At 33.9% G+C, this 19,724-nt stretch overlaps 1 protein-coding gene across 3 annotated transcripts in view; it reads right to left on the reverse strand.

Annotated features, from left to right (window-relative positions):
- Nucleotides 1–911: 911 nt before the first annotated feature.
- The window catches only part of Sirt6 (sirtuin 6), a 130,657-nt gene continuing 111,844 nt past the window's right edge, over nt 912–19,724 (reverse strand). Inside the window, exon 6 of one of the 3 annotated variants that reach the window (XM_090401738.1) lies at nt 912–1,649. In XM_090401738.1, coding sequence (XP_090257864.1) covers nt 1,323–1,649 — 327 coding nt within the window. In that variant the 3' untranslated portion in view covers nt 912–1,322. The remainder of the gene's footprint in view (nt 1,650–19,724) is intronic. The other 2 variants (XR_016549172.1, XR_016549173.1) reach the window with 2 other exon arrangements.

Genomic DNA, 19,724 nt, shown 5'->3' on the forward strand with positions numbered 1-19,724 from the left:
TGGACTCTTTCTAACATATCTTCATCACAATGAAAACCTGGCAACCAAATCACAATAATCCATATGAGGCCTAATCAAAGCCTTATACAGTGGAATCATAACCTCTTTATTTCTGCATGTCAAGGTCCTCTTCATCATTGCCATTATCTGATGTGATGACTTAACAATATGTGCAATGTGGCCCTGAATTTCAGGTCCTTATCCACCACCAACTACTCCCAGATCTTCATTTCCTGTACTTTATTTCAAGTTTCCCCACCAAGCATATACTCCACATTGTATTGCTGCCAACCAAATTTCAAAACCCCACACTTTGCAACATCAAACTGACACTTCCACACTGTTGCCTACTCACAGAATCCATCTAAGTCCTAGTGCAAAGCCACATCATCTGCTTAACTCTGTAATTTAATCATTTTAATCTTAGCACGTAATATAATAGGTTTACCAGTCTTCTTTTCATTGGAAGCAACAACATCCTTACTTTGAATTTTCTTTGCCAGTTTTTACAACAATAACATAAAATAATAGTTATAAGCAGGTTATAATTCACAGTGAAAACACCAAAACACAGAGTAATGTAGCAAAACCATTCACAAAAACTGTGTTGGCTGCATCATGTCACTAAAACCATCATATGAATGAATGTGGCATTGTATGAATGTGCACTGGTCAACTGAAAAGTGCCATTTGAGCGAGTGCAGCGGCATACAAATAGGCACTGCTCACAATTAGGAAGCATCGTATGAACAAATCATCATAAAGTGTCATAAGACAGGGTATTACTGTATATTAACCTTTAAAAAATCAGTATTGATGTAATTTAGAGATACTGTGTGTCATATTCAATTACAGGGAGGAACTTAAATATTCCCTCCTATAGCTAAATGTGTATCTGATCTCATAAAAAGTAAAAAAATATAAAACTTTATTGCACAAACATTCATTAAAAATACAGCATCACTTGACAATAATTTTCTGTTATTATATCATTTACACCTATTTTAACATAAAGATTTTCAATATTTCAAAATAAATGAAATCAAACTATCAGACAATTTTTTAGACATTTAAGATTCAAGACTAAACCAACAAAATGTTTTTATAACCATAACTATCCATAAAAAATATTAACCAGTAGAATTAAAATTATTATTAAAAACTATAATCTGGTTTTTACTTCTATGAAAGTTTATGAGAAATTGCATACTGATATTCTTTATAGCATTATCTTTCACTGAGTACGGATATTCAGTAAATTCACACAGAATGTATTCTACAACTATGATAATAAATAGATCTCTCATTGTCCAAATGAAATTTTATGAAGGTGACAGTTTATCTAAGCAGTGTGAGAATTCTGAAACTTCAACTTTAGGTTTTTTATTTTCATTATTGGAACAAAGAGACATATCAGGTTTATTTTCTGCACAGTTGGAATTCCTTTTATGAGTAGTTCGTAAAGATCGTCTTTGGAGTCTAATATTAGGAACTACATTGGGGACTATATATTCTGTTGGATATTCACACCTCTGTTTAGTAGGATCATCATTAGGAGAATAATTGGGCACTTCAACTTCCAGCATTTTAGTTAACTGCTTCAAAATGGAATCAGTATAATCATGAATGAGGAGATCTGCCTTTTCATCCTATTAGAAGCAGAGGGGAAAGGATGGAGGAAGTAGAGAAGGGAAAAAAACAGTAATAAATTTTAAAAAGTGTAACTTTCTTTATAATAACTAAAGCCATCAGCAACAATTTCAACAAAAAAAAATTAGTTTTTATATAAAACACCAAATAAAATTTGGACAAAATTAGGATATATATTTTCAATAACTGTTTTTTTAATGTTCATTTATTGCCATCTGATAAACATTAAAAGACTCTGTCGTATATCAACTAACCCAAACTTGGATGCTGAATCTATAAATGCAATAATGAGTCCAACTCTTGTAAGTCTAAATAACAAGTCCCTAAGTTAAATCTGTAGACATGAATGACTATTTTGATAGATACTGAAGTTCCATAATTATGTTTGAAATTATTATTTCAGACTTGGAGATTATCTTGAAAAATCTAGTTGGAGGATTATTTATTTATTAGAGTTTTAGAACTTATTTTGAAAGAAACAACTGTCTCCTTTTAAATTAGGATTTATAGTACAATCATCACTGCAGGTATAGACCATTGTCAATGAATCAAGTTTAATTGATTAATTGACAATGGTCCCCTTTAAATTGGGATACAAGACAGATGAAATCCATCAACAATGCAGATACAAAACTTACATTTTTGTTTAAATCTTCTTTATACGATGAACCTTGTTAATAAACATGAAATTCTTACCTGGATAATCAAAGAACACACTTTTCAGATATAAAATATTCCCTATAACCTTTTCTACCAATCCTTATAATAACCAGCATTGTGGATAGATTATTATAACGATTACTTTCTGATATCATTCAACAGCTAAGTGATGTGTGTCTAATGGTCCAATGAAAGTTACTCACAGGCAGGAATAAACTGCAGATGAATAATAAATTAATTTTGTATGCAGGATAATGGACAAAGAATAACTCCAGCCTACTTGAAGTTTTCTTCTGAAATACTATTTTAAAAAAAATCTCTTGGTGAACAAATTGGGAAAAAAAAATTCTCAACATGTATCTTCAAAGGGGCACAGGATACTATGATAGCCTAACATAATTAAGTTGTAACACAATTTCGTTATTACTATCATCCTGCCTGCAGTTTTATTAAAATATTAATCTATTATTTGCCAGGTCTTTATTATCAACATTCATTTTTTGGTCTTCTCACCTGCTTTGCTAAATTTCCTCTCCCATTCTGTTTAAATGACCTGAAACACTTAATTAGCTCTATTCACAAATGCTTGAATGTTAATTATGTTAAGTTCTTCCATAATCATTTCATTTTTGATATGATTTTCCCATTAACTATCTCTTTATTCATCTAATTTTCTGAAAGTTGGATTAGTTGTTCTAACCCAACTTTCAGATCCATAAGGTTTGAATACTGTCAACATATAGCTAATTTAGAGGCTCTGTCTAATTTCTCTCTTAATGAATATACATTTGTTCAACTAAATCCCAAATACACTAGCTTTGCTTATTATATCTATTTTTATTTAAAATAAAGAGCCAATAGGCTTCATTTCGGTGATGTAAACATTATTTAAATTAAGGGGATATTAAATCCCACATTGTTTTAAAACCGAATAAGAAACTCAAAGATCGGGATCAAAGAGTTTCATGCCGAATATAGTAACTATAAAAGTATCGGCGACTACTAGCGTAAGCTAAAGCACGTAGTTCAAGTATGTAGTACAAACTAGGGCAACTCGTAGCAAAGGTGGGTAAAGCTCTGATCACTATTCTTAGTATTTCCCATAATGTAAAACAAATCTCCTAGGAGATATATGATGTTATAGATTATGGTGGGCGGTCACTACCCAGACCGGTTTCAATCTTTATTGAGATCTCATCAGTGAGTAGCTAGACCAAGTATAATACTAAGGGTATAGCGAAAAGAACTTATATACTCTGCAATACATTGTCAAAAAGATGCACCCATAAATTATTTAAAATATTCAATAAAGATCGAAACCAGTCTGGGTAGTGACCTCCCACCATAATGTATAACATCATATATCTCCTAGGAGATGTGTTTTACATTATGGGAAATATTAAGAATACCACTCAGAGCTTTACCCACCTTTGCTATGAGTTGCCCTAGTTTGTACTACGTTACTTGAACTACGTGCTTTAGCTTACGCTAGTAGTCGCCAATACTTTTATAGTTACTATATTCGGCATGAAACTCTTTGATCCCGATTTTGAGTTTCTTATTTGGTTTTAAAACAATGTGGGATTTAATATCCCCTTAATTTAAATATCTATTTTTATATTTAATTTGTCAATGTCAATAATAATTAGACCCAAATAGCAGATATCCTTATCCAGTAGGTTTCCATTAAGAACACACAGTTGACCCTTGAAGAGTGCGGGTTTAAACTGCACAGTTCCACTTACACGTTTTTTTGGGGTTTTTTTGAATAAATATATTGGAAAAATTTTTTGGAGACTTGTGACAATTTAAAAAAACTCAAAGACGAATCACGTAGTGTAGGCACTAGTCTATTTTATCATTTACTACCATAAAGTACACAAATCTATTATAAAAAGTTAAAATTTATTAAAAACTTACGCACACAAACACTTACAGACCATACATGATCATTTGCAGTTGAGAGAAATGTAAACAAACGTAAAGATGCAGTATTAAATCATAATTGCATAAAATTAAGTGTTATTAATTACCATAAAATAAAAATTTTATAACAATTCGTTCATTAGTGTGGCTAGGCTGCTGTGAAGCAATCATATCGATTGCACTAAGCTACCATAGAGCAATCATATTGCTGCTGCTTTGTTATCAATGCACGAATTGTTATACCTGTAAATAAATATGAATTTCTTTTTCACATTATTTTTTCATTTTTGATGTCTAGTATTAGTAATATGTATAACATTTACAGTGTTTTGTAACTATTAATACAATTCATCTTATAAACAGATGATGTAAACTTATGGTATCGATAAATACAGTACAGTACTGTAAATGTATTTTCACTTATGATTTTCTTTTCTCTAGCTTACTTTATTGTAAGAATATAGTATATAATACATACATACCATAAAAAAATATGTGTTAATCAACTGTTTATGTTATCGGTGAGGCTTCTGATCAACAGTAGGGTATTAGTAATTAAGTTTTTGGGGAGTCAAAAGTTATATGCGGATTTTCGACTGCACAGGGGGTCACCTCCCCTAACCCCCATATTGTTCAAGGGTCAACTGTATAGATTCCTGTGATATTCTCTTGATTCTTTAGCAGTTTGTCTTAAGTAAAAATCTCGTATTCTGACATCCTTAATTTGGACTGAACCCTAGTTTGTATTTTTCTCAAGTTTCTCTTCCATAATTCTTCAGCCACTTTTTCAGTATGCTTTTATTAAGTTTACCTAGAACACTCAGTAGTGAAATTCCTTAGTAATTCTCACATTCAATTTATTTCCCTTTTTTATAAATGCTTTTGAATATGACTTTTTTGACTAGGCTTTCTGATTTATGCAATACACTTACTATATTGCATAAATCAGTTGTTGTTTTTTTCCCTACCTCATGTATTGGTATGTACTTCTCATTACATTCCTCCTGGATATTTTCTATCTGTTCTATAATTTAATATAATTTTTCAAAGTAATTATTCCAGATATCCTCATTTTCAGTTTTTATGTAACATTTATCACATTTGCAATTCCTTTTACAAATTTTCTTTCCTCCATTTGTAAGCTTTTTCAATAACCTTCAGAATAGTTTGGATATTTATCTTATATATTTTTCTCAAATTTTTCCCATGACTTCTGTTTAACTACATTACATACATATCACTTAAATTGTGAAACAAAAGAAAGTTTATTAATAATGTACATATACAAATATTTTGGTCTGAAACATTTCAAATCACCTTCAGCATAGTTCACAAAGCAGATTTCATCATTACAATTATTAAGGATATTAAGGTGATTGTGATTCAAGTTTGGGCGAAGTAATGGTACTTCAACGGTTTCTTTAAATAAACAGACATATTTAGAAAGGTATCTATGTAAGATATAAGTGTTCACCCAGAAGATTGTATGATCCATTTTAATTGTGTGCTAAGCAAGACAAGACTTGCGGGATTTCTTATAACAGATGTAAGAGTGATATTCTTGAAGTCTCTTCTTAACAGAAGATACTGTTTATCCAGAGTATAAGAGAGAGAGCAATCACAAGGAACTTGGTAACATCCTGGGAGGGATAGTGGACAAGGTTTATCCTTAGTGGAAGATAATGAGGAGAACAGTTAAGAAGGTACAAACAAGGTTGTATTTTAATTGCTTTAATGAATTTGTATTTTTTATGCTTTTTACTGTATTTGGTTTAATATCTGTAATTTCTTATATTCACAGGTGCTGCTTAATGTTTTTGTAACCAAAATTCTGAAGAAGCATTACAGAAATAGTGAAAATGATCTAATAAGATATACACTTGGTATAGGCATTATTTCTTCATAGCTTCATCTGAAGAAGCTAAGCTATATTCAGTACTGGCATAAAACAACAAATAAATATTCATTTCAGACAAATTATGGAGACTACAACCATGTTACAATTAAATACTTTAATTTCCTGAAGTTTCAACCTTCATATTAAAGTCATCATGTGTATACTCCAGATGATGACCTTAATATGAAGGTCAAAATGTCGAAAAATTAAAGTAATTAATGCTAACATTGTTGTAGTCTCCATAATTTGTCTGAAATGAATGCTGATCACTGCGTAACACTAAAGGAAATATGATGATAAAACATGACTGAATGCCATGCCAGTTGGGGTACAGCTGAATTAAATAAGGCCTTGATGTTTTCTTAAGGGAAGCAGGATAAGCATTGTAAAGTAAGCTACTAAAATGACATCAAGCTGAATGAATTATATACGTGCACCACAAACATGAACAGCATCAATAGAAAAGAGGCGAGTTAGCAAAATGATTGTGTGTTTCAAAATTTGTTAAGTGATATATAATGTTCTAAACAAAGATTGTGGGCCCTATTGGTCAGAGTTTTAATAATGCCATATTACTGGTAGGGGTGGTGGTGGGAGAGTTTGTGAATGTATTTAAATTAGGTTGATTCCTGAGTGCAGATGCAGATTCAAAAAATTTACATTCACAAACTCTCCCACCACCACCACCCCTCCCAACAATATGGCATTATTAAAACTCTGACCAATAGGGCCCACAATCTTTGTTCCAGTAAAACTGCCCTTTACTGGAACAAAGGAGTAAAACTGAACTCAAACACATACACAACACCTTCCTTTCCAATGGCTATAATGACTACAGAATTAAAAAATAATCAACTCCTTCCCCATTCCCCGACCATCTCTTCAGAAATACCATCACCATTCCTTACATCTGTGGTACTTCAGAAAAAATAGCCAATAACAAATAAGTACAACCTCCATACAGCTTTTAAGCCCCACCGTAAACTTGCTACCCTTATCCGCTCCACTAAAGACCAGCTCCCTCCTCTTTTAGTGCCTGGTGTATATAGAGTACCTTGTTCCTGTAAACTTGCCTACTTCGGACAAACAGGCGAGTCAGTATCCATCCGGTTAGAAGAACACAGTTCTTACATCTGCAAACACGACTATGGTCAATCTGGCCTTGCAGATCATGTTTTGGATACATCCCACAGGATCTCCTGAAAAAAAACTACCATGCTCCACAATAGCAAATTCAAAAAAGAAAGACTATTCTTTGAATCTGCATCTGCACTCAGGAATCACCCTAATTTAAACAAATATGGTTGCATTAAACTTCCCAAAATTTGGGAAACTTTAATTATCAGAGATCCCTCCTTACATCCCAGGCCACCTGCAAATGCCCATAGAGGATGCACCACCTAGATAGGACTTTAGTTTCACTCTGTATTGTATTTGTGTGTGTGTGTTGTTACAAAAAGTTTTTGTAATCCCCGAAGATGTCTCTGTGACGGAGACGAAATATTGGAAGTATCAAAATTAGTTTTAATCCTTTCTCAGTGCTGTTAATATTCCATTAAACCTCTAAATGAATTCTTCACAGCACTTAAGCCTCAACACACGAAATAAGGATATATATTTAAGTATTGTATACCCAGAAAAGACGCATCAAGAGAAAAGCATTTCAAAACATTATAATTATATAGAATAAATGGGATATTATATAGCACATATATATAACCTATGCTTAAGTTGTAAGTCGGCACTTAGAACTGAAAGATGTACAGAAACTAGTTTGATCATCAGGTATCATAAGACAAGGGCACACTCTGTCTCCACGGTTATTAATCATCTACATAGATAACAATATGAGGGGGGTGGGGGGAATGCAGGTTGAAGTAGTCCCAAAAAAACTGGAAAATTTACCTTTGCTAGGTTGCTTGCTTTTAGTTTGTTTCCAGCCATTACAGTGTATTGTTGAATCTCAGAGTATATTTTGTATGCCCTCTGCATTTTTAACATGGAAAACAAGTTGATATTGTATATTTATAGATTTTTTTAATGAAAAATAGTATTGCTGGTGTTGCTGGTATGGTAGGAAGTCAACTGAATAAATTTATATGGAATAAGAGAGAAATTAGTCAAAACACTAAATTAGCTGTATACAAGACGGTGTTCAAACCAATTTTAACTTATGGATCTGAGAGCTGGGTTAGAAGAAAAATACTTGACCAAAGACCACAGATATGAGAGCCCTGAGATAGATTAGGGGTGTGAACAGTTGGCATCGATGGTAATATCACATTAAAAACGAGGATATTAGGAAAGAACTTGACATTGTTAGCATCCGGGAATATGTTAGTAGAGCTAATCTCAGGTGGTATGGTCACTTAAACAGAATGGGAAAGGAAAGATTAGCAAAACAAGTGTTCTCTGCCAGGATGGCAGGGAAAAAATCCAGAGAAAGACCAAGATATAAGTGGATTGATATAAAAAGTGCCTTAGAAGATAGAAATATAACATTTGATAATGTTGGAGTCTTGACAGGTAACAGATTGATTTGGAGGAAAATTGTAGATAGGAAGTTAGTAATGATGTAAATTTTTCATATAGTACTACCATATCCTATACATCCCCTTGAGAGTACATGTCAGGAATTTGATGATGATGATAAATACCATTTGCTAAATGACATTTTCCGAACTGAAGAATTCTGAGGCAAAGCCACTTGTTTTGCAGACTTTTCCAGAAATTATAAACTAGTGAAATAATGTTCACACATCTTAACATGGTTAATATCCAGTACAGTTATTAATAAGTATGTAGATAAACTTATAACCTTTAGGCCTTGTTCAGAAAAGGTTAATGCAGCAGAGTGAGGAAACAAAAAATTCTCACATAAATTTATCCATAAGAATAAAGTGGTTACAGACTTTGGTTATTACATTTAAGGTTACTTTCAAATAGTGGGCTAAAGTGAAATTCATTGCAAACCTGTATAATATCGGTAAGATAGTTGGATTAACCACTGAAACATCCATGTGGATGAAATATATATAATTTATTTTAAGCCATATATTTTAACTATATTGTTTTAAAGGAACATCAATCATATTGCAGTTTTAATGCGCGCTTCATATCCATGGCAGCCTTGACATGCATACATGTGACGGCTGGTCAGATGGTTAACTCACCACAAACTGTATTCATTATTTAAAGTTATGGAAACAGTAAAACTTCAGTTTAATAGAAACCAAAATAATCACCCAACATTTTGACCTTCATATAAAGGTCACCATCTGGAGTATACACATATATACAAAGAAACAAACTAAGTTATAATATTCATGGTATGCTAGAGTCACAGAAATTTGGTCAACCATTAACACTACTGGCTTGACCTCTGGTGAAAGAAAGAAAAAAAAACATTACTACATCAAAGCTAGAGACCTATCATTATTATCTATTTGGTTACAAATTGTTAAGATATATATATATATTAATATAGAGAGCAACACAGTATAGATAGTGGTCCATTAGGGCTAAAAATATTGCTTAGAATCTTGAAATAAAGGTTCGCTGCAGAACTTGAAAAACTTAAAGTGGGCTGAATGTGTGCACCATCCAGACTTCCTAAATGCATCAAGCTGAAAAAGAAATTCGCTTCTGCCAAAGCACTTTGAATTTATGTCCATACAGAGAAAGCAATACTTAGGGAGCAAATTCAAATAGTCCACAAAAACCTAACAATGACCCAAAATCAAGTTTTAAATTTGCAATCTGAATTCTAGTTATATGAATCTTGATATTTGGAATGCACTTGAAAGGATCACTGATAACTCAAGCTAAACATATTCTGGAAAATAATAAAGAAAAACTTATAGCTAAATTTCATATATTAAGATAACGGTGAAATGTGAACACCAATCATTAAAATATAACAAATCAGGATATCTCTTCCCCAGCATGTCACTCTAGCAGCAGCAAACTACAAACAAGGGAGATGAGGAGAGACTAACGACATGGAAGCAATGGCTTGTGATCAACCAATCTAGCCACACCTTAAATAATGGTGAACTTTCACTACTTAATAAAGGCATAAGCTTTACAGCAGCACCTCTCTCTCTCTCTATGTTCACTGGGCATCTACAGATGCCGTATGGTAACTCCGATGCTTGGTGATGTGCCACACCAGGCCTCGCCATGTAGTCCTGTTGTTTGTTTTTCTGGTGGCCTCAACTCTCTGAAGGTCAGTCACTCCACACACACACATGCATGCACACACACACCTTCCTCTTTTTCCAGGAACTATACCTTCTATTACTGTTCTGAGAGGTCCCCCTTCCATCCTTTCTATGTGTACAAAATATTTTAACTTTCTTCTGTTAATATCCTTAAGGAGCCTTAAAGTTCTACTGATCTTTTCTAACACTCATTCATTTGTATGCCTTTCAGTATATGATATCCTCAACAGCCTTCGGTAACACCACATCCCAAAAGCAGATATCCATTTCTTATCTAACTTCTTTAGATTCCAAGTTTTACATCTATAAGTCACTGTTGGAAAAACAACTGCATCCAAAATCCTCAACTTTGTCCCCATGGAGATAGATCCATCCTTCCAGATTTTAGACAAGTCTCTGACTGTTGTTTTAGCCATTCCTAACCTTTTTCTGACATCTTCTGAATAGCAATTCTTCACATTAATAATGAATCCCAGGTCTCAAACTTGTCAATCCAACACCTGTTCTTACCATGGCTTCTTGCTCCCTATACAAGTTGGCTATCAACCTGATAGTGTGTTGAGGAAAACCCATTCTTTTCATTACTTCCCACTGTTTCACATGATCAACACAGCCAAAAGCTTTAGAGTAGTCTAAGAAATACATTAGCAGAGGGAGTCTGAATTCTTTATATTTTTCTATGATCTGTCTAAGGCAGGGGTCGGCAACCTGCGGCTCACGAGCCACATGCGGCTCTTTGGATGAGAAGCTGCGGCTCTTTAGTTCCATACGCAAATATTATTTATTTTATCAAAAAAAAAAAAAATTTAAAAATCGTTCTGAATCGATTAACGAGGATTAGGCACCGATTCTATCTCTCAGCCACTTGTACTCGCTTTTCACCGCACCCCTCCCCCGTGACACGCATCGTCACTGTCGTCAGTCCGTCGGAAGCTCTCGGAAGTTTATATGTTTGGCAATTTTCATTGATTTCGGCATAGCTGGGCATAACACCTTTACTCGTAAACTAAGTATCTAATATTTGTAGTATCTAACAAACTAGAGGGGAAGATATAGCGAATGCCGTGCAAAAATGCCTTGAAGACAATAAGATCTTGTGGCTCTTTAAAAACTTTGAAATTTTGTAAATTGTAATTTTTGACTCTTCCGACTCAAAAGGTTGCCGACCCCAGGTCTAAGGCATAGGCATCTCTGCCTCAACTTTGGTCCCAATTCTATTTAGCATGATCTTCAATAAAATTTTGCTTGCATGAGATATTAAACTAATAGTTCTATAATTCTTGCACACCTTCATATCACCTTTCTTATGTAGTGGTATGAAAACCCTACTTCTTCCAGTCTCTAGGGCATGATCCTGTCTCCCATATCCTTGTAATCAATCTATGAAATACTCTTATCCCTCCGTCCCCTGTGGCCTTAATTAACTCTGCTGGGATTTCATCTGCACCTGGGGCCTTACTGGTGTTAAGTTGCTTAACTGCTCTTTCAACTTCATGCCTAAGTGGAGGAGGTTCCAAATCAAAATTTTCCTGGTGAGAGGGCTCCACATTTTCTTTCTCCACTCTACTGTACAGTTCCTCACATTATTCTTTCCATCTGTTTTTGATTTCCAACTCTTCTGTTTGTAATGCTCCATTCCTGTCTTTGATGACATTCAATTTAGGTTTAAACTTGTGCTTTAAGTCACGAACTAAATAAAACATCCTTTTATAATTGTGCCTCCTCATCTAGAACTCTATTTCTTCACATTTATTAGTATAGAACTTTTCTTTGTCCAGACTGATGGCTCTTCTGACTTCTCTATGTAATTTCTTGTATTCTTCAGTCCCTGTGTCTCTTTGTTTTTCCAACTGCCTTCTTTTGATTGGTTCCCATGCTGAATCTGATATCCATGGGTTTCTTGGTCTTCTTATTTGGCCGAGATACTTCTTTGCTGTATCCTAGATGTTATATACCACACAGAAACAGGCATTAAATTTCTTCCAAATAACATAGCTGATAAAATTCATTTAGAAATGAGTAATGTTTGGAATAATATGAAAGCTATATGTAGCAATCTTACCAAAACAGAACTAACAGCTGTCAAGTCATTAAAAGCCAACAAGGATATACTTTCAATAAAGTCTGACAAAAGTAATGCTATGGTAATCCTAAACAGATCTGCTTGCATTCATCAAATGAATCAGTCTCTGATTGCAGCACTTATCAACTTGTGATCTATAATCCAACTAACAGGATTAAGACGTTGAAAGTTTTTACACTTGGTTATGCTATAAATTAAAGATGCCAAGAAATTATATTCTTGGTTTCATCTTTTATCCAAGTGTAAGTAAACAAAGTTTGAGCATGAAGTAACTTCATGACTGGGCTACTTGCATACAGAGGCTAATGACCTTACATCAATTGCTTTAGTATCCCAAAATGCAATGCACATATCCTTACAGACATGTGTAATTCTATATATTATGAGAAGGGTCACTACCCAGACCAGTTTTGACCTTGATTGAGAGCCAGATAATTTCTTGGCATCTTTAATTTATAGGTAATATTAAGAAGAAAACTGTTAAATTACTTAAGTCTGTTGCTTCTTGGTCATCAGACACTGTTAACACATTACTGCTGCAAAAGTACATGAACATAACATTCTATTTCAGCCAATAGTTGAAGTATTGACAGCCCTAATTATTACCTAGCCAAGAAATTAGAGCCAACATTCATGGAGTTGGTAGGACATTCCTTCAGCTATATAAAGAATACATACACAAGACTTCATAAACAAAATTAAAAACATAATGCTCAGCAAAGATGATATATTAGTTTTGACATTTCTGCCCTTTTCCTACCCAATCAGTGATACAATTCTTCTCTTACAGAACAAATTTCCACCCAATATACGATGCTCTTTGCCCACTTTCCGGTAGCATGGCAAAAATAATTTTTACCTAGAAAACTAAAGTACAGCCATGGGCTCACCACTGTCCCCCCCCCCCCCAATTTGCTAACTTTTATATGGAAGCTTCAGAGCAACGTGCTCTAGATTCCTTTACTTTAAAACCTATAGTTGGCTTAGATTTAGATATGCTGGCAATGTTTTCGTTATCTGGCAACACAGCCACCCAACTTTGAACACCTTCCTCAGCCACCTAAGCAAACAATATGCGTGCATGCAATTCACTATTGAAATTGAAAATCAAAATTCGTTTCCTTTCCTGGATACACTGGTCACACATCTTCCTAAAGGCAGCCTATCCTTCACTGTCAACTGCAACCCTATACATACTAGCCAATATATACATGCTAACTCTTATCACAAGAACTAGGAGTCTTAACATTTAGCTATAATGAAAAAGCTCTTTCAAGACTTACAAATATTAGCAATACAGTAAACTTTCGATTTAATGGACCTCGATTTAACGGACAAAATTTCAAGTCCATATGTCATGTGAAAATTAACACCCTGTTAATTTTAAAATACTTTTAACCAAGATTTGCTTATAATTAAATTAACAGGTTTTTTTTTGTTATTAATTTCCTGATATTTTTAACAAATTTTGACGAATAGGCCATCATATGTTGGAAAAACACTGTAGTAATTTAGCCAACATAAACGAGTCACTGCTCATAAAACATGTTCGGTGAATGATTAGGACATGATCACACCAATTGCACTGTAATTGGTTCTTTTTTTTTTGCATGGAGTGACTTTCTGTGGCAGTTTTATTACACACATTTTCATAATTTTTGGGAGTTAATTATAAAAAACAGCAGAATTCAAAAGTTCAAAAAAAACTTGATAGTTTTTTCAAAGCAGGATTACCTAAACCAAGCGCCTCAACATCGAACATTAACGTATCTAAAAGTGTGTGTAAAACAATTTTTTTGTTATTACAGCGTGATAAAATTGCAGTATAATGTTACAGATATTTTTATTTTAAAAAATTCACGATTTAACGGACACCCCTTAGCCCCTAATAGTCCATTAAATCGAGAGTTTACTATACATTTATAAATAATAGCTATAACAAAAATACCATCAATAAAATTCTTCATAAGACTTCATCAAAAAATGCATATAATATAGATTACAGTAAAACCATAGCTATCCCACATTAAAGGGTTATTAGATAAAATAAATAGAATTCTACACCATTATAATCTTAATGCTACCTTTAAATCACCTGTAAAATTAAAAAAACATATTCAACTCCTCTAAGAACCCCCCCCTCCCCCAGCCCACTCTAGGCTATACCGAATCCATTGCACTTGTAATTTATCTTATATTAGTGAAACAGGATGCACAATTCCTACCCATAAAAAAAACAACACAAATGACACATTAAATTTAACAATTTTGGTAAAGCAAGCTTCTCAGATCACACTCATAACCACCTTACCGGCCATTAAAGATCAAATATACACCCTCAAAAGCTTCGTATCCATCATAAATTTCAATGTAATATCAATAGTATTACAATTTTAATATGCACTTCGCATCCATGGAAATGTGTACACATATATACGTTCTGGCCGGTAGCGTGGTTAACACCATATACCAAATTAATTTGAAAGGTACCAGTTCCTTACATCATACAGAAACCTGGTATGAATGCAAATTTAAAGAAGCCTGCAAAATTTTGATCCACCATCCTAATCTTAACAACAATTGTTGCATAAAAATCCCAAGAATTTGGACAGCACACATTCAGTCCACTTAAGTCCAAGTTCAGAATTCTAAGCAATATTTTTAGCCCTTACAGGCAACCATCTATACTGTTTTGTTCTAATTTATATGAGTAATTATGCGAGTGCATGTTGCTCTCTAGATTAATATATACCTTAATGATTTGGAACCAAACAGATAATAATAACAGGACTCTAGCTTTGATATAGTAAGGTGTTTTTTTTCTATATTGGTTTAAGCCAATAAGAATACAATTTGATCGGCTAAATCCCAAATTGCCAGCCCATCCTTGTTCGTTCAGTATCCAGGTAGATAACCAACAGGGTGCACCACGAGAAGGTGAGGATTGGACATTAGGTCAGAAGCCCTGGTAGGTTCTCCGCATTCCTTTAAAGGCTATGTGGAGGTCTCCTCTCAGTTAAACAGTTTTAACAATTGAATTAAAAATGAAAGTTTGAGAACAGGAACCAAAACTTTGAGATTCGGTGGCAAGCCTTGAAGATAACCCTGATTGATTCAGCCAGAGAGGCATGTGGTGAGGTTGTCTACAAGGATAGAAAAATCAGAACTCCATGGTGGACTCAGGAAGTTAAGAGGCAGTGAAGGAAAAGAAGAAAGCATATCAAAAGTTTCTGGCAAATAAGTCAGCTTTTGCTCTTAGAGAATACAGAGACAAATGTAAGAAAGCGAAACACTGTGTAAAACTAGCTAAAGAAAAGTCATGGGAGGACTTTGGCAAGAACATAGAAAATAAATATCAAGCAGGTGGTAATATATTCTGGAGGTTGTTGAAGAAGCTTAGAAATGGAGGAAAGAGTGCTGTAAAAGGAGGTAGAGATGATAAAGGTGACATGAAAACGGGAGAAAAAGATATCCTTGAAGTATGGAGTATTACTTTGAAAAACTGCTAAATGAAACAAGCAGTGATGACAGCAGAGTGGTAAAAAACACTGACCAGGCATGCAGTCAGGAATACATATCCATACTTAAAGTAGAAAAAGCCATCAAAGGCTTGAAATGTTTTTCAAGCCTTTGATGGCTTTTTCAAAGGCTTGAAAAAGCCATCAAAGGCGTGACTCATAGCCGTGACTCAGTTACCTATAACAAGAAATGCAGTTCCTTGATCTAAGCTGGGTAACTGAATTTTAGTTATATTGGATAAACTAAAAATATAGAAATTATTTTTATTTTCTCTTTTTGATGGCTTTTCCAAACAGCAGGAGTAGATGATATTCGACCAGAAATGCTGAAGTATGGTGGTATAAGTCTTACAGTGGCTGCCCTGCATAGTTCAGAAAGCCTGGACAGAGGGACGAATTCCCAATGATTGGAGTAGAGCTCTAATAGTACTCATATATAAAAAGGGAAATAAAACTGAATGTGAGAATTACAGAGGTATTTCCCTACTGAGTATTCCTGGCAAGATTTATACAAGCATACTTGAGAAATGGTTGAGAAGAATTGTGGAAGAAAAGCTTGGTGAACAAGCTGGATTCAGGTCAAATAGAGGCTGTCAGGATCAAATCTTCACTTTGCACCAAATAGTTGAGAAAGCATGGGAATATAACAAAGATCTTTGTTTAAGTTTTGTCGATCTGGAAAAGGCATATGACAAGGTGCCAAGAGGGAAGTTATTCAATTACAGAGGTAATTGAATAGCTTCAATTACCTCTGTAATTGAAGTTGTAATTGAGCAATACTTAGTCTTTATTTGAATTGCAAGTCAGCAGTTAGAATTGAAGGAAGTACAGGAAGATGGTTTAATGTTAAATCTGGTGTGAGACAAGGATGTACATTATCCCCTCTGTTATTCATTATCTATATGGATCACATTATGAAGGAAAGTGGTATTAAACATACTATCAGAATTGGAGATGTTAATCTCAGCTCTTTGCTTTATGCGGATGATGTTATACTTCTAAATAAATCCACTACAAGTTTGCAAGATTCCCTGACTAAATTGAATAACTGCTGTAATAGATATGGTATGAAGGTCAGCATTAACCTCCCAACTGTCCAGGACGTCCAGCTAAATCTGGATACGATGCATGCTATCTGTTGAAAGAACACGGATAAGAAGTGCAATTCGGCCAGCATGTCCATTAGAAGGTGTGATAATCCCTCACGCTGAAGAGAATCAGATTATCTCAGGCTCATAGCCGTGACTCAGTTACCTATAACAAGAAATGCAGTTCCTTGATCTAAGCTGGGTAACTGAATTTTAGTTATATTGGATAAACTAAAAATATAGAAATTATTTTTATTTTCTCTTTTTATTGTACAATACAATTTTAATGCCTGGACAAAATAAAGATCCTTGCCTAATTTCTTCACTTAAATATTGCGTTACCTTCCAGAACCAATTTAATTTTTAATTTTTTTGCTAATTTTTTCGAATCGCTTACTCCACAAAACATTTTCTTTGTTCTCGAAGAAATTCATTCACGATAATTATTTGAAATATTATTTAAAAAAACCGGCTGCCAACGTTCAAGATTATTTTATATTTTTGTTCAAAATCATGATTCAAAGAATACTTCACAGATTTCCTGAAGGATATGCTTGAGCGACTTTGCTTTATAGAGAATAATGAAATTCTTTAAACATATCACTAAATTTTTTTTCTTTATATTGTAATCTACTGTTCTTTGCACTTTCACCTTCTTGGTTTCCCTGTATAATTGGTCATTACAAAATAAAATTAACGGTTATGATTTAAATTATGTATATATTTTCTGCTAGTTCAGATATTATGCTCCAATTTTATAATAAGCAATGCTTATATATATATATATTCATTTTTCTTAATTAACTGACTTAAAACCCGAGAATTATAACACGACATTTATTTGAAAAAACGCAACATGTTTCGTCAAGAATGACTTCATCAGGCGATAAGAACATAGAAAGATATTAAAAGACACGAAATTAACATTGACACACTCTAAAGCTATACAATTATAAAGCCATAATATTCGACTGTAAATTACAGTTATTATGAGCTTGAACTACAGTCCGAGTTAAAGTTCTATTGTTGTACACCTGTGCGTGTGTGGAATCACGCGATCTCCAGTATCTAATAGTAGAGTTGAAAGAGTCAGGCAAATTACAGCTAAGATTGTTATTCACGTGAAAAGGGTCCAAGGTGATTTCTTTTGACTCGACAATGCGGCGCTCTACTTCATCATGGCAGATGTGTAGGTTTGAAGTTGATGTCCAGTTTATTTCATGTTGGTGGCTTTCGTTGTTCGTGTTTATTGAAAACAGGACATGGCTTGACAGAGCAGTTGCTCTGGTTCTGTTATAAGCAATGTCACGCTGGTGCTCTTCGAGACGTAGTAAGATAGATTTCTCTGTCTGCCCATAGTAAGGCTTTCCGCATTCACAAGTGACCTTGTATACACCTGGGAATTGTAGAAGGTTGTGAGGTTGTTTATAGTTGTTGAAGCGTGATCTTATTTTTGGCATAGTCGAGAAGCACGTTTTTATGTTAAACTTCTTTAGAATTCTACTCAGCTTTTTGGATAGTGTGCTGATATATGGCAAGACGATATGACCTTTGGAGTCGTCCTGTGTCTCTATGTTGCTACGTTGACGGTGGGATAATTGGTTGTTAATATTTTTTAGAGAGTAGCCATTGTTTTTAAAGGTCCATTTAAGATGTTGTAGTTCCTTTTTCAGTTCTTCTTCATCTGACAGTACAGATCTTGCACGATTCGCTAGAGTTGATATAATACCCAACTTTTGCGCTGGATGGTGATGGGATGACGCATGCAAATATCTGTCTGTATGAGTTGGCTTTCTAAATATAGAGACTTTAATTGATTCAGGCGTCTTGGTGAGTTTAACATCTAGGAAACAGATGGAACTATTTTCTTCAATCTCCATAGTCAATTTTATATCTTGATGGCGGTTGTTTAAGTTTTTACTGAGAATCTTCACAAGTTTCTCGACCACTTAAACAACCGCCATCAAGATATAAAATTGACTATGGAGATTGAAGAAAATAGTTCCATCTGTTTCCTAGATGTTAAACTCACCAAGACGCCTGAATCAATTAAAGTCTCTATATTTAGAAAGCCAACTCATACAGACAGATATTTGCATGCGTCATCCCATCACCATCCAGCGCAAAAGTTGGGTATTATATCAACTCTAGCGAATCGTGCAAGATCTGTACTGTCAGATGAAGAAGAACTGAAAAAGGAACTACAACATCTTAAATGGACCTTTAAAAACAACTTTAAATATATATAAATATATATATATATATATATATATATATATATATTTAAATTACAAAGTTTTGTATTAAAAATTTCCACTACAGAAGTTCGACAGAATCAACAATATTATTGTCATATTTCTTTTTCTCGTGTGGGAGGAAAACGGTAAAATGCCACTCTTGTAATTGTATCAGATGTTATAATGGCAAAAATAGTAAGAAAAAAAATCATTTGTACTTTCTTTTCAAAACACAAAGAGAGAACATTGTAAATTCACCCAATGAAAAGAAAATACTCCATAATTTTCTTGTGTTATCTGAATTTTTTTCTTGTAGTCCAAAGAAGAAATCACTGTGCATAAGATGGTAGAATACAAGAGGGCAAAATCTGTAGATTGATTACATTATAGCTGATAGAGAATTCATGCCAGAAAAATTATTTATGTAAGAGTTGTAACATCA

This window comes from Typopeltis vanoorti, chromosome 12, assembly GCF_054136105.1.
Source record: "Typopeltis vanoorti isolate ZY-2024b chromosome 12, IOZ_Tvanoo_1.0, whole genome shotgun sequence".
NCBI classification, from domain to species: Eukaryota; Metazoa; Arthropoda; class Arachnida; order Uropygi; family Thelyphonidae; genus Typopeltis; species Typopeltis vanoorti.